Source organism: Terrapene carolina, unplaced genomic scaffold, assembly GCF_002925995.2.
Source record: "Terrapene carolina triunguis isolate 2854851 unplaced genomic scaffold, T_m_triunguis-2.0 Scaffold96, whole genome shotgun sequence".
NCBI classification, from domain to species: Eukaryota; Metazoa; Chordata; order Testudines; family Emydidae; genus Terrapene; species Terrapene triunguis.
Window position 1 is genome coordinate 16,918,848 of NW_020664447.1, and position 17,222 is coordinate 16,936,069.

The 17,222-nt window shown below is 38.5% G+C and overlaps 1 protein-coding gene across 3 annotated transcripts in view; it reads right to left on the reverse strand.

The window, feature by feature from the left end:
- Nucleotides 1-17,222, reverse strand: part of ANO5 (anoctamin 5) — a 97,810-nt gene that overhangs the window by 51,038 nt on the left and 29,550 nt on the right. For 2 of the 3 annotated variants that reach the window (XM_029911478.1, XM_024214875.3), the window contains exons 2-3: nt 12,015-12,085; nt 5,158-5,205 (exon numbers count right to left, since the gene is read on the reverse strand). In XM_029911478.1, the coding sequence (XP_029767338.1) occupies nt 5,158-5,205; nt 12,015-12,085 (119 nt within the window). The remainder of the gene's footprint in view (nt 1-5,157; nt 5,206-12,014; nt 12,086-17,222) is intronic. The other variant, XM_024214877.3, reaches the window with a different exon arrangement.

Consider the following 17,222-nt stretch of genomic DNA (forward strand, 5'->3'; position numbering starts at 1 on the left):
ATCAGATAGCCATTTAAATAGTATCATTGAATCACAGGACTGGAAGGGACCTTGAAAAGTCATCTAGTCCAGTCCCCTATACTCATGGCAGGACTAAGTATTATCTAGACCATTCCTGGCAGGTGTTTGTCTAACCTGCTCTTAAAAATCCCCAATGATGGAGATTCCACAATCTCCCTAGGCAATTTATTCCAGTGCTTAACCACCCTGACAGTTAGGAAGCTTTTCCTAATGTCCAACTTGAACTTCCCTTGCTGCAAGTTAAGCCCATTGCTTCTTGCCCTATCCTCAGAGGTTAAGAACAACAATTTTTCTCCCTCCTACTTGTAATAACCTTTTATGTACTTGAAGACTGTTATCACGTCCCCTCTCAGTCTTCTCTTTTCCAGACTAAACAAACCCAATTTTTTCAATCTTCCCTCATAGGTCATGTTTTCTAGACCGTTAATCATTTTTGTTGCTCTTCTCTGGACTCTCCCCAATTTGTCGACATCTTTCAATTGCACACATACGTATTTGGCCTGAAAAAAGTGCACCAGCAGTATTTTATGCACTCAGAATGGGAAGTCTCTTCTAAAAATCAGGCCCTAGGAGCTAAACTCTGCCTTTAATTACCTGTGTGAAAAGACAGTGGGAGCTGACTACACTGAACAGCATTTGACTCAAATAACCTGATTAAAATCTACACAAACAAAGAAAATCAATCCAATTCTGCAATCCTTAATCAAGCAAAACTTCCACTGAGGTCAGCAGTGTTCAGGTATTACAATACACCTAGGACTATATTTGGCCTTCACTTATAGTGAAATCCACAAGGTTTCACAGGTGAACCAAATTCTGACCACAGTTACATGGTACTGAACATTGTTAATTTTTTTCTTGTCCATAAAGTACTGTCAGTTTAGATATCTAAAAATCTTATAATTTCTGTTTGGATCTAATCTAGGATGGGAAAAATACTCATATGAATCTTTCTCTCTCTCAGTCAGCACAAATATATGTATCTGTAACAGTTAGTGGAAGGCCTTATTAAGCACACTAATTATGCCCTTCCAATCTTCTGTTTTTAGATTTTGCAGCAAAAGCAAGACCACTCTTGCCCACTGTGTGCATGTGCGCATTTAGGGGCTCACATATAAAACCACTGTAAAGTAACTTGCATCAGTTGTATATTGAAAAGTAGCAGTTGGACAGATTCATATTTTCTCTTTCTTAACAGTTCTGTTTTTAATTATGGCAGATCAGTTTGATGTGAGACAAACTATCTATTACATTCATTAATATCCTGACTCAATTTAGCAGCTATTATATTATGTGATTTATATGGCTCTTGTAGGAATCTATAACTGAATTACAAGGTACCTCACAAGTGTTACAGATGACTGGTAGAGGCTTATGAAATGATGTCACCCAGAATGTTCATAGTTTACCAGTGCCTACAAGAACCTGATAAATCCAACAATTATAAGAAAGATGAATAGAAACTATTCTTAAAAAAAAAAAATTTATTTCACTTTTTGGTTTCCAATCTTCACCGATAGTAACTCTCCAATGATACATACAGTCCAATAACCTATATGAGAGTGATGTGATTTTATTAAATTTGGACCAGTCAGGTAATTGAGCATTATCACTATCCTATTATTAAGGGCAAAATTTCCCTTTCATGTAATTACGCAAGTGCAAGCCTATTAAAGTTACACTGCTTTAACTGAGTTCATAATTTAACCCTGAATCTTTATTTTCCACCTAACCATCCACCAGAAGTTGGCAGAAGGGACTATGTCTTAACAGCTACTTCAAAGAATGGCCGGGCTAGCAGTATGTTGCAGTGTTCATATAGGTATGAGCTAAAGCCCTATCCCAGGGACTTCAAATCTAAAAAGAAAGGTTATAAACTGGACTAAAATTTGAGTCTGGAATTAAACAAAGCCTGCCCTAGAGCTAAGGACAACTCTAAACAAATTTCACATTCTGTTTTGCCTTGATGCACTAGTGTAAAATGACTAAAAGTTTATTGGTGGGCCCACCCCACTAATTGCAGTCTAAAATCCCACCCATTTAAATCCTATCACACAACTAAATAGTTTATGTACAAGTCCTGACCACCTCACGCCCTGCCCCAGATCCAAAGCAAACAAACCAGCCACCACTAATACAAGAGGGGAAAGCAAACTGCTGGATGTGGCATCAACGACTGAAAAATCATAACAGAAGGTGCTTTATAAAAATGACTTGACTCTCACCTGGGATTCACACTAAGTGACAGTGACTGTTGTAAATGTTTACTTAACATTAAGTACCCACTAACGTGCAGAGTTCTGACCTTAATTTATTCTGTCACATATCCCTCATTACTGAGGCAAAAAACACACACATTCAATATCATTTACCAGGTGATGTTGTAACAACCACTGATGATTGAACCCTGTATGATTTCAGGCAAATCCTAACATCCTGCATTCCAAGACATTAACATGGAAGGCCTACCTGTCTATGCTGCTGAGCGCACCACTCTCTTTCTAATGGCAACATAGTAATTCCTCAGAATTCATCCTGCCATTAAACATCTCCCCACCTACGTGTCTACACAGTAGAAGCCAAAGAGGGAACTCTGCTTTGAGCATTCATTTCCACATTTATTTCCAGTCAAAAATCTGTGTGGTCCTGGGGGGGAGCATGTTTTGGAATGTAGTACTTCCCAGCCTTGATTCCCTTCCAACCGTACCACATTCCCTAACATCCCACAGAGCCCCAACATTGCAGACTTGGGACCAAAGACTCAAACTCTGCTCTTCCAATCTATAGTTTTCTAATGTTCCATTTTATTTTCACAGTGTATGGGTACTTTTGGGCACTAAAACAACTGTAATCTAAGAAGTACTTCAGTCATTTTCAAATATTTAGGAAGGATGCCTTATCAATTAGCTTAATCAGTGTTGTACTGTATTGAAGAGCTATAGGATATGAAAATAATTTATAAGTTAACTAGCTAACTATGCCAATAACATTATTCCCACATTTGGTTCTAGGAGTTGTACAATCATTGGCCTCCATTGCCGGAGAAGGCAATAGACAATGTCCATCATCCCTCAGAATTAAAATCTTTATTTCACCTGTCCTAAAATAAATTCAATTTTAGAATATTTTGCAGATTTGTAAGGATAATGTTTAAAAACTGATGATTTAGTGTTTTTTTTTAATTGCATAGTTAAGACTGTCTTACTTCTAGCCTGTTTTGTAGATTTTTATCTCTGAGATAATATCATAGAAATTTGAAATTAATACACTATAAATAATTTAGTTATTAATTTGTACAAATTGACAATCCATTGCAGAAATATTCCCTGCGGATACTGGAATGCATGAAGATTAAAAAGATCTGAAAGCTGCATTACAGGAATCAGCATTCTAATAATAAGTAAGGATGCGAGTCTGTCACAGAGGTCACGGATTCCGTGATTATCCGGGACTTCTGTGACTTCTGCAGCTGCCGGCACGACTGACCCCAGGGCCGCCAGTGCAGCTAGGGCGGCCCCTTGGCCAGCCGCACCGGCCACTGCTGGGGCAGTCTTGGTCTCCCCCACCCCTCAGCTCCAGCAAGTCATAGACAGGTCATGGGCCGTGAATTTTTGTTTATTGCCGGTGACTTGTCCATGACTTTTACTAAAAATACCCATGACTAAAACGTAGCCTTAATCATAAAGTGGCTCATAAAGTAAACATAGTTTGCACCAGGAGCTTATTAGGTTTAATTTCTGAATCTGATGTTCATGAAAAAACACCTTTTAAACAGAATTAGCTAAACATTTTCTTAAAACTAAAAGAGAGAGATACTGATTAAAGTTCTTCCACGCTAAAAAAACCCTCTAAAATGAAAGTCATTCCCAAAGAACAAAAACATTCTGTAACGGCACTTACACAGCACATGCAAATGTATATGTGCTCCACCAAAAATCAATGAGCCAATTCATCCCTGGTATAGCTCTCCAGTAACTCCAGTGGAATTATTACACCAGGGATTCATTTAGCATAAGGTTCTGTAGCATTTTCTTGCTTAAGTAATCAATATAATTTAATTGGTTGTTCTCAGTTTGCCAGGGAAGTGTAATATAAACCTTGTGAAGGCCATGAATGTCCCAATTTCAAGGTTTGCTTCACGCAAGCAGCACAAAGTTGCAATAAAGTTTTCAATTTAAAAAATATATGCTTATAAGTATTTCCTGCATGTTCACTACAGTTCTTATGATTTTGAACTACTTAGATACTGAGGGGGTGTGAAGGTACAGTTCAAAGCAGTTTAATGTTTTTGGTCTGAAGTTAAAATACACAGAAAAACTAGGAAGACACAGGGAAACATTTAAACAAAAAACAAACAAAAAAAGAAAAAAAACTATGCTAAAAGAGAAAATGTATATTAATGTAAGACACCAGAGCCCAGTGTAAGTAAGCATACAATTCCAGTGCATCTCAGCATGTAATTCTCCATTTATATGTAAACTTTTTTTTTTTTGCTTTATGACGGGAGTATGTATATCGGGTGTAGTAATGTAGTATATTTGGTGAAGCAAACAAAGAATAGGTTTGAAAATTTTTCAGTATTGATGAGTTGGCATTATACTTATTATTTACAATTTATTGCAATAAGAAACAAGCACATGAAATACCTCAAATTATGTTAGTGATTATTTCTTGATCTTTAACACATTTTAAAGTATCATGCTGACACTGACACAGAACTATTGATCATTATGGTAGGAGGAAACAAACTTACATGGACTAATAACACCAGAATTAGAACACACCCTATATAGATTATTTCATCAAACAAAACAATGAGTAAAAACATAAAAGAAAAACTTTCCAGTTCTCTCATTTAACATTTTAATTTTGTCCACATTAAGTTATATAATCATTTTCAACTCGCTTGGTTTATGGATTGCAACCAAACACAACAAGTGCCCATAGGCCAATCTACTATCAGAATACTTCAAATCCACATTTGCTTTCACATACTAGAGAAAACATGATTAGCTTTTGAAGGATGATGACGTGTTTGAAAAACTGGAAAATTTTCAGGGGGCTGTATTTTGGCACACAATAATAGAAGACACCAAAAATTCATGCAGGGAAGCATGAATACTGCTTGCTGCTTACCACTTGATGATCAGGGATGAGTAAAGAAGTCTCAGTGCTGCTTAGGCCCTGCCAGTGGCATCACGGGAAAGACATAATGTTAGTGATGATGCAAAGGCAGCAGGATGTTTTAAAAGTTATTTCAGCAGAAACAATGAAGTTTGTTTTTGTCAAAAGCTGTGCAGAGTGATTGCTGGATTTCAGCCCCAGGAAACTGTAGATTAACTAAATCATTTCATCATCTTTACTTCTTCAGACAAAACAGGTTGTTTGGATTATAGCCACTGATGTTTTGCATGGTTTAGTAGAACATAGAAATGCATAGTTAACAAGAAGAATACTTTTAAAAAAGTGCCAATCCAATATCTCTAAGATTTTCCACTGTAAAAATGATAATCAGTAAATATTCTGGAACGCATGATAAAGGAAAACCTTATAGAAATAGGCTATTTCCTACTTAATTTTGGAAAGGGTTATTTAGGTCTTTCATCTAGAGTTATTTTTCCCATGTAAACTAGAAGTACAACATGCACCTCATAATGTAAACAAGTATGATGAGAGAAATGATTTGGTTTCTGATGTGAATAAGGCAAGGTAAATAATGAGAGTAAAGTTAACCACATGCCCCGATCCCACCAGTGTGAATAAGCATTGCTTGCACAAGTGACGGTTTGTGGGATCAAGCCTGTAAAAATGGAAAAAGATAACAGTTTGCAAAACAACTGCAGAAAATGCTTTTCTAATAAGTGATAATCCTTTGTGCTGTCATTTTACAAATCTGTTTCCAAAGCTAACTCACAGCATAAAGATGGAGATGAGCAATGGGATGTGGTAGGATATAAAGTGGTGCAGCAACTGCAGAGGATGACACATGATGTGAAAATATGGCAGCTGTCTGCCAACTGGAATTGATGCTGGACAGAGTAGCCTATTTACTTCACATAAAATCCTTGCTTTTTAGTACTGTGCAGTTACAGTATTTCGATAATGGATTTCCCATAACTCATCTTACATAATGTGCATTAAAATAGAGTAAAAAAACAAACAAACAAAAACACCTTGTTGTTAGTCAATTGGAATAAACATAGAATTTTGAAAACTGAAATGAAATTACAATTAAATGAAACAATGTTTTTATTATTACTTTTCACTTTTTCATTTACTAGAATTCTACCTGAGAAAAATAAAGAAATTTCGATATAATTTATTTAAAGCAATCATAAAAGTTTTGTCTGCATTGAAATTTTAAGTCAAGAAACAAATATTTGTCTTTCTTTGCTTTGCTAATGAACTCAATTATTGATATTTTGTTCAAACAACAAAAAAGAAATCCTCATAACAAAGTCCCACCTAGACAACGGCATGTAGATCAATCTGTTTGATGGTTAAAGTGCCTTGATATGCTACCTAGTCTCAATTCTGCATTGAGGACTGATCCTGCTGCTGTTAATGCCAATCCCCATTATTGGCAGCCATGGAAGAAGTCTTGAGAAGCACATTAAATCTTTGTAGTTCAGTCTTCAGTGGAAAAGTTTCCCCTGATTACATATTTAATATGTTTAAAAATTCAAAGTACTGTGCTTATTCTTGCTTTTCTTTGTTCCCCTAAGGATTTCAGCCTCTTCATTTGAAAAATGCCCACCCTTTTCAAGTTTGCACAACTCCACTAGCTCTCCCTTTTGAGTTTATTTTCTGCATTCGCACTCAAACATTTTTCATCTCCTCCATGATCAGTTTTAGGCCTCATACCACCCTTTATTTGGCTTCTGCAGCTGCTTTGTTTTAATAAAATCTTGACTTTAAAAAAAAAACGGAGATAAAATAATTGTACAGAACAAAGCTGAAACAGAGTAGGATGAAGCCAACAACTCAGTGTAGTCAGCAGGGTTGCCAACTGTCTAATCACACAAACCCAAACACACTTGCCCCGCCCCCTGACCTGCCCCTTCCCCGAGGCCTTGGCCTCAGCCTGCTCACTCCATCCTCCTCCCTCTGGGCGGGGGGGGGGAGGCGGGAAGGGTTCGGAGTGTGGAAGGGGGCTCCGGGCTGAGCCTGGGGCAGGGGATTGGGGTGCAGAAGGGGGTGTGGTGTGCAAGATCTGGGAGGGAGTTTGGGTACCAGAGGGGGCTCAGGGCTGGGGCAGAGGGTTGAGGTGCCGGAGGGGGATGAGGGCTCCGGCTGGGAGTGCAGGGTCTGGGGTGGGACTGGGGTGAGGCATTTGGGGTGCATGAGTGGGCTCTGGGCTGGGCCAAGTGGTTTGGGGTACAGGAGGGGGCTCCAGGCTGGAGCCAAGGGGTTTGGAGTGTGGGAGGGGGCTCAGGGCTGGGGCAGGGGTGCAGGGTCTGGGAGGGAGGTAAGGTGCAGGAGGGGGTTCCAACCTGGAGCAGGGAGTTCGGGGTGTGGGCTCCGGCTGGGCGGCGCTTACCTCAGGTGGCTCCCGGTCGGCGGCACAGCAGGGCTAAGGCAGGCTCCCTGCCTGTCCTGGCTCCACGCTGCTCCCGGAAGCAGCTGGCATGTCCGGCCCCTAGGCAGTGGCATGGCCAGGTGGCTCTGCGTGGTGCACACAGCCAGCACCTGGAAGTGCCGCCCCAACAGCTCCCATTGGCAGCAGTTCCTGACCAATGGGAGCTGCAGAGTCGGCGCTGAAGGCGGGGGCAGCTCACGGCGCCCCCTGCCTCTCCTCTAGGGGCCGCAGGAATGTGACTGCTGCTTCCAGGAGTGGCGCGGGGCCAGGACAGGCAGGGAGCCTGCCTTAGCCCCGCTGCATTGCCAGACTTTCAGCACCTAAAATCTCCCGGTTTGGCTTCAGTAGCCTCCAGGAGATAGGGCCTGATTCCGAGAGACTCCCGGTGAAACTGGGAGGGTTGACGACCCTAGTAGTCAGGTCCTTAGAAACACCCACATATAATTTAAAAGACTTTCTCATCAAGCTGGGGACCTGAGTCTGTTCTCATGGCACGCTGGTGTAAAACATGAATAATTTCACTGACGTTACTGGAGTTCAGAAGTATCAAACTGGTCAGAGAGATGAAATACTCTCTCCTCATATACTTAATTTGCAAGATCTTTTGCATAGATCTTATCACATGTCTGTGCACATTGCCTTGGCACTGTCACTATACAAACAATAACAACAGGAAGAAATATGAATGGGGTTTTCAAAACCAAATAGAACTGGCTCACACTGAAGTTAAAGATAAAATTTCCATTGACTTCAGTGGCAGCAGAATTAGCCCAATGCTGAGTGCTTTAGAAATCTGACCTTCTATACATTTTCTGTACTCAATATGTATACAGTATTCCTCTAGCAATGTTTCACTGATGCATTTGGTAGAATTGTGCAAAAAAAAAAAATAAAAAAATTTTAAAATTACAATTTTTAAAATTTTGTTTCCAATTTTTGAAACTGATCTGATTTCACACTTACAAAAAGTGGTATTTTGCATTTTTTCTACTTGAAAATAGGTCTGTCTAAAATGGGAAAATGGGAAAGTAATCGGTGTTTGCTATTTCTTTCAGATAAAATTTAACTCATTTTGGGACACGTACCTAAAGGTCCTGACCACCTGCAGCTCACATTGAAGTCAGTGGGCCAGACACTCAACTGGTGTAAATTGTGTAGCGTCGTTATCTACAATGGAACGATGGCAGTTTAAACTAGCTAATGATCTGGTTTAATAAGAGATGATGGTGCTGAGAGCCTTTCATGATGGAAATTTTAATTTCACAAAAACTTCACAAAAGACAAAATTTCTTACACATAAAATCACCCAAAATGATGAACATTTTGGAGCACAGATTTGCAAAAAAAATTCTCATCACTTTCAACAGCTCTAACAGGTTCACCACCTGATTTATGTGAGTAGTGCTATTGCCTTCTATGGTGGTGAGGAACTTGAAAAAACCCAACAAACCAAAAAAATGCTATGTTCAAGTAACATTAATCCCTTAATTGAATCTATAGTAGCAGATAGACAAAGATTAGACTAAAGCTCCATCTGTAACCTACCCAAGTATACATATTGTGCAGATATCACAGAGGGCAAAGAACTGTGGTTGATTTGATTTCCCCTGTGCTACAATACCTGGTTTACTAATTGGTCATTCATTAAAAAATTCCATTTAAACTTCCCTTCTAACTCCAAAAATTTGGACTGTTTTTCTTTTGTGCCCTTTTCTCCTCTATTTCTGAAGTTAAAGAATTGGAAAGCAATAAAGTCAGTGATTCTCTGCTGCCTCACAATTTGTGTCATCAATTGCACCCATGAAAAGTGATGTAAAATGCTACCAAATTGGAATGGTAGCATTTTACATTCACTTTCCACCATCTTTGCACTCATCTAAGTGACGAGATAGGATAAAATGCATCAGAGAATCAGGCTCATTATAACTTAAATCAGCTCTGTTTGTCACTTGTTTGAGTGCTTTAGAGTTATTTATGTATATCTTGGAGATTTAAGGATAACCGAGGTAAGATCCCCTGAGCGTCTGCCAAGCAGTCTATTTACAAAGATTAACGTTGGACGCGACTGGTAGGCAGGGTTATATTCTAATCCATGCTATGATTGCATCCAGTCTCAAATGACAGACCCATAGAAAGCAATTTGAAACACTGTCCTCCCTACTGCAGCTATTTACAAGAATCCCTGTCCTTTTCTCCCCAATCGGCTGTTTTCTGGCAACTGCTAAGATTTTCTTCTCCCATTGCACTGAAGGCATCCTGAGAGATTCAGAGAATTTAGTGCCTGTCATTTGAAAGCTACTGGTCTGAATTTAAGAAAGGGCACGTTCTGCACAATATCAAACCCCCATAAACACTGTGAATTAGAAAGTTCCACTCAAATGTTACCGGGCTTGCATCCTGCTTGGGAGAGACTGAGAAAAGAAGCAAAACAAGCAAGACTCCCCCGCCCCCCAAATAAAGTACCCAGTGAAAAGAGAGGGGAAGAAATAGGGAAGTAATGTCAAAGTAGGTCACAAATGCAGGGAGATTGGAAAAATAAGAACAGAGTGGGTAAGAAAGAAAAAATAAATATTGTAGATTTTTGTTGCCAGATGAGCTTCTGAGTGGTTTTTTATTTATTTTTTTTGAGCTGTTTATAGTTTTGTTTTGTGTTTTTAATTAAATCATCCTTTGATAAAAGTACTGGTATAAATTACAGGGGGAAAATCACTCCATACGAATGCAACCCCTCTCTCAAAAAAAACCAAAACCAAATGAGATTATCCTTTCATAATAAAACCTAAAATCCTAACAGCTCATCTTGATGACTGTCCAAAAACAAACCCATAGCTTACTCTTCCACAGCGATCATGGGTTGGTCATGCTGTCCCTGTAATGTGCACCTCTGGGTATGTCCAGACTACCCGCCGTATCAGCGGGTAGCGATCGATTTATCGGTGATCACAATATATCGATCCCTGAACGCGCTCCCCGTCGACTCCGGAACTCCACCGGAGCGAGCGGCGGTAGCAGAGTCGACAGGGGAGCCGCGGCCGTCGATCTCGCACCGTGAGGACGGGAGGTAAGTCAGAATAAGATATGTCGACTTCAGCTACGGTATTCCTGTAGCTGAAGTTGCGTATCTTACATCGACACCCCCCTCCCCCCCCAGTGTAGACCAGGCCTCTGTTCCCTTCCAAACAAAACAGTCAGCCCAAGGGGAGTGATGTTTTGATATGCTTGCAAACTAAACAAAATCAAAGCTGATAGGTCTAATGTAAGGAGTATGCTGTCTTCTCATTTCTCCTTTAATGTTATGATTTAATTCCTTTCTCTAAACCCCTTTGCATTGTGCCTTTAAGTGGGACCATTAATATTTTCCTACTGTAACCATTTTTGAGGGACCAGTGCAAAGAAAATGGAAGCAACTCTGTGTAAGCCTTTTAGTGATAGGAACAGAGATTTCACCACCTAAATGGTTTAGCAGTAGTAGCAAAAGGCCTATCAATGCCCAAAGTTTGAAGGATATTGTTTCAGCTTAGTAGCTCATAGCAAGCATGTGAATATATTCCTAGGGCACATATTTCTGTTGCTGTGACACCTGAAACTCTTGGGGGATTAGATGTCCCAAGCATCCCCTAAAAATCATTAAACCATTATAAAAAATGAATGTCATCTTCAATATTGTCTTTTTAGATTTTTTTTTAAACCTGAATTAAAAAATAGGGAACATACACTTCCCTCTCTTTAAGTAAACAATGTACTGTATATACTTAAATGAGATACTGTGAGCTTTGTTAAACAAATTATATCTTTTGTTATTTCATTACATGGAACTGTACACCGTTATACTGAACAGATGGGCTCACATGTCCAAATTAGACAATTTCCTTTATCCTTTTCATAACCAAGTTCAATAGCTGTATCTCAAATAATTCCTAGGGCACAGGAATGCAAATACGCCTTTTGTCTCTTTAACAGGCCAATATCATAAGGTTTTGTAACATATAGCAATGTGCTGTGTTATCCTGTGTTGTGCTGATACAGAAACATTGTGTTTTCCCAATTGCCAAGACACTGCACTGTGGCTCTCATTTCAGATTGATATTGGAAATACTTACAGTTGAAATTGCACGCCATATTTTTAATGTTGATATATTGTAACACTCTTTTGCAAGATTCAATATATAATCATGCTATGTACAGGAACAATATTAAGGTAGGATTTGCTCATCACAAAACCAGTGAAGGAAGAAAGTGTTTGCATAGATACTATTATAAGTATTTAAATCAGGTTAGACAAACTAATGTCAATACATCTACAGCCATACTATTAATCAAGATTAATTCCATCTCCCAAAGCGGTGCTCCCCTTCCTCTCTACAACTGATGGACACAGACTTGAAAAGTGAATGGCACATATCTTGTATCTTACCTCAGAGTTGCTTGGAAGTTCTGATTCTGTGTTTGAAATTGTTTCACACAAAGGTCCATTGCTATCTTCCCCTAAAGGGTGCAGGGGGAAAAAAAATCACATCAAAATATGTATGTCCTATTTAAAACCTTTTTATATTTGAAAGTGTAAGTGAAGCAAAAATTCAATGTATCAAGCTAGAAATACTAATTTTACATTAAAAAAAATCAAAAGCCAAAGCTGGGAAATAGTTGTACTTCTCAACAACAACCAGAAACTTCCTTCACAGATGATTCCTGTAGCCTCGGAGACAAAATACTCCAAGTGTTGTGCTCAAGTTCCACTAGCTCGTTGTAACCTTGCAGTCACAGAAATAAATTAAACTCTGATAAATGAATGTCAGAAATCTCAGAAGATAAAATCCATTCTTGCATGGAATGTCTAATAGGATCATATCTATAAGGGTCACACATTGAGAACCCTGCTGCTTGAGTTCTGAAAATTCAATTTTCCCTGAGGATGTTGGCTAGAAATTGAAATTGGCCTGTCATTGTTGGGGAATCAATAGAGTACAGCTCTGAAACTTCACAAGAGGTCTTTGTGAATCACAGATGCCTGTGTAATGGAGATATGGCGAGAGACTCAGGAGGGGTAACTACAGCTCAGATTACCAAACTCCTTGTTTAAAAAAAAAAGGAAAAGGGACTTCATGGTGTTACTTTGACAGCAGCACTGATGGCTAGCATTACCTACCACATGTATACTCAGCCCACAATACTAGTGCTTGGTGTTGATATCACTGTCATCTATCGCACCCACACCTGTGCTTGAACTATAATACCAGAATGACTGACTGCCTCTCCTTGCTAGATGCTTTGCAAGGGCAGAGTTAATAAATATCACTATGGAGTTAGGGTTTATATTGGCTTTAACTCTAATAAGGAGGCTGTGGACTCTGTTCCTGTTTGAGTTTTTTTCTTTTATTAATGTTTAAAGGTTGCTGACATGTCAACTTTTTTATTATATTCAGGTTTCATTCTAAAAAAATAATAAAATACATTTTATAGAATTTCCTTGTATTAAGAAAAAAAAAATGTAGGAAAATAGTGTGTGTTCCACATTCTGCTACTATGAAACTGTATAGTCATATAGCGAAACAAGTATTCACTATAGGGTTGAAGTGTTGTCAATTCAGCCTTTCACTTTTACAAAGAGGCATTCTTGCACAAGGTTAACAAGACGGTTTGTTTTTGGCTGTCCATGGAAAAATATGCCTTTAAAAGAAACAAGAGAAATAAGAGAATTATTTGATCCACACATTGGAGCATTTATAGAGAGGGAAGATCATCATCATTTCCCTCCATTTCCAAGAACATAGATGTGCACAGGGTCTGATTTTCAGAGGTGCTGAGCACTTGTAACTCCCATTCATTTGAATTTAGCTGTGGGGGCTTAGCACATCTAAAATCAAGCCTATGCAGTTTACCAGAAGCGCTTGAAGAAACACCACAGACAAACATGTATTTCACTGAGTTGCTCTACAAGACGGAACGACAATTCACATCAAGTGCTGCATTATCAGCTTTTTTCCTTTCCACAAACTGTTCCAAATCTCAGTGTTGGTTTATTTGTGTATTTTTTTCCTCACTAGTATAAACCAAGTAACAAATCTATTACACTTATAGTGCCTGCAAACGTATCCATATCTGATGCCAAAATCTCATCTGGCACTCATCTGGTTTTCTCCAAAAGTTATGATAAGCAAGTCAGGGTAAAAATAAATTCTTTACTTTATCTTTAAGAGCAAACTTAATGCTCTTAAAGTAATGTGTGTCCATTTAAGCTTGTTTCTAAAATATATTCTTTATATTTTCACCATCTAAGGTGAGGAGATACTAAACAACGGATACATTAATTTACTATAACATCCCGAAGCTTCCCCATAAAACGTTATCTGAGACTTGGTCTACACTCAACATTTAGGTCGACATAGCTATGTCAGTCAGGGGTGTAAAAAATCCATATGCCAACCTACCCCCAGTGTATATGCAGCTATGTCAATGGAAGAATGCTGCCACTGACCGAGTCACTGTCATTCAGGGAGGTTGTGTTCCCACAGTGTTGGTGCAAGCTATGTCTATACAATTCAGTTATGCCAGCATAGTTAAATTTGCAGTTACATATTTGCACAATTTGCACATACAAATTCTGTTTGTGTACCCATATTTGGAGATCTGCACATGCACGTTTGCTGATGCAAATTTACAGGCCAAGTGTTAAGGCATCCTTGAAAATTCAGCTCAGGAGTAACAGGATTATTTTCTTCCTTTCATATTCCACTATCCCTTAGGTATCACTTTGAGGACCAGCCAAAACTGTGCTCTTCTCAAAATAGAGGTTCATAATTCCTGTGGTGAATATTTGTTTCAAAACAATAACACTAGATTTTCAGAAGTATAGACAAGGAAAAAGGCTTCAGCGCTGACGTTTTAATTCAGTACATCTTCAGCACAGCACAAATACTCAACACACAACAGAAAACAGACCTGCACTTAACATGAGAGGCATGTCACAAAAAAGGACATTTGACTGCTTGATAGTTGTTGATAACAAGTAATTAGTATTCTTATATTTGTTCCATTTATTTGAAAAACAAAGCTGTTCATATCACAAAATACCTAAAGAAAGCTGGAACTTTAGACAATGACAGTCTGGGATGAAAGCCTTACAATTTTTAATCATGTTGTATTATCATGAATGTAGAGCAGGAGAGTTTAACGCTAAATTCAAGGGAAACTATAACTCAGAATTGTAATATTGAACTGACCTATCAGTAATGTAGCTGATTACATATGCTGGGAGTGAAAAGAGTTCTATCTGTATTTGGCAGTATTTGCATTTAAAAAAAAGTGTCTTTCCTCAATAGTATTAATAAGGACAATCTCTATTTCCAATCAAGAATTTACATTAGAATGTATGAGGTACATGTTATAAATTTAACATGGTTCCATGTATCTCACTGAGCTATGATCTGGTTTTATGAAATATCTATGACACAACTGATCTAAATTCCAAATGTGAACAAAGAGAGAAACTAAAAGATGACACACAAAAAACGAGAACAAGGCACATTGCTGGTTAGTACAATACCTGCTGACCTTGATGTCTTGAACTTGGTGAGAACTGCAATATTATCTTTAAGGGAAAAAACATTACAATAAGAACCAAAAGCCTGAAAGTCACATCCATTTTATATCATGATACAGTTAGTACAGACCTCTCCTGTTGCAGCAGACAAAGCTGCCATAACCAGAACAAGCCATTAGAGATAAAGGGTTATCAACTGAGCAAACAGCATGATTTTTATAAGACTCCCTCCTAAAATAAAAATCTCTAGTGTACATTTTTGTCCTTCACCCTCTTACACAAGCATCTTATTCAGCAGCCTAAAACAGCATGACAGCCACAACAGCAGGAAAAGGACAGTCACATCTGCAGTAAACATTACTTCCGCTTGCCAAAGATGACAAAAGAGAATGCATTTTTCCACACATACAGAGTACAACAGCAGCAGAGGCCCTGTTTTGCTGTTCAACATTAGATTGTCTAATAAAGGTAAACAGAGATCTAAAATGACTGTAGATTCAGAGGAGTATGCAATGAACACATCTATTGGAAAATAAATAGACTCATTCACCTTACAATGCAGAATTCAAGCACATAAATTGCTGTCAGCCTTTGCAATGGCTCAAGCAGTTAGGAAATAATCACAGGATAAACTACATCTATAGAAATCCACTCTAGAAAGATAAGGACACGTTTCCACATTTAAATATGAGTAAATGTTATTGCCGCTCCATAGTCAGCAACATGGGGTTTCTGAAAGAAATGCCTTCCCACTACGACCACTGTCTCTGATGTCTCTTCAATTGGATACATAATTGAGGCTAAATTTTTCAAAAGCACCTGAGTGATTTAGGACCCTACATCTCATTGTAAGTCAATGAGACTTATGAAAATGGGACTTAGACACTTGAAAATGTTACCCCTGAATCACTATACTCCCTCCCATGGCCAAAACTGTCAGTTTGATTGTACAAGCAGCCATTGTTTGCAGGAGGTGATAGTAGAAATGTATTGCCAACCAAATCCCAGGGCGTATTTCATTATCTATATGTATGCACACCCATAGAATTTCAGGTACTTTCCACTTCAGTCACATCCCAGGACAATCAGACTGCTGTAAAATAGCCCATATAAGTCAACAGTAGGAATAGAAATGTGGAGGGCATAGAGCTGCTTTGACACTTTTGTTGTTTTTTAGACAACTTACTGTATATAAAAATAAGGTATTTATTCACTAGGGAGATCAGGTAATATCTTTATTATAAATGTGCAAAATTTCTTAAGTAATTACAGTACAGGACATTAGACATAGCATTCTACATCTTTACTGGAATTACACAAAAGGTCTTCCTTATGTGTGCCAGGCAAAAAAGAAATACAGTAACAAGCAAAAACCCAAAATAAAACCAATTGCATTTCACATATCTGTATCTAAGAAATGGATTTTTTAGATAATTCAGTGTTTCAAAAACCCAAATATTGGCTTTCTTCTAAAATCTACCTACTTTTCTTAGATCCATCTCATTCCAGAAAGATCACTGACAAAATCCTCAATGGTTTAGACAGCGGTATACTCATATATTTTCTACGTCATCAATGAAGTACTCTTCCAATGACCAACAGGTGAGATAGTGCAGTGTGGCTGGTAGTCACACATTTGAAAAAGCAGATACATGGGCAGGAGACTAAATGAATGCACTAGACTTAATATGATAACATGGTGAAACCAGGTAAATTCACTCTCATGGCAGGGAGACCCAGCATAGATGGCAGAATATGTTTTTAATTAGCAAGTAAAAAAACAAATGCAAGATAAGAAAATCAAGGAAAAGCATCATAAAATGTAATCTGTTCATTTACCCTGACATGTGTAGTTCAACTGTATTTATAAAGCTTCACAATATACTAGTATACATATGCAATGTATTTTGAAAAAGCAATGAAGCCTTAGTAAGGCAAGACCTCACTGGAGTTATGAACTACACCTCTACCCCGATATAACGCAACCCGATATAACACGAATTCAGATATAACGCGGTAAAGCAGTGCTCGGGGGGGGGGGAAGGGCCTGCACACTCGGGCGGATCAAAGCAAGTTCGATAT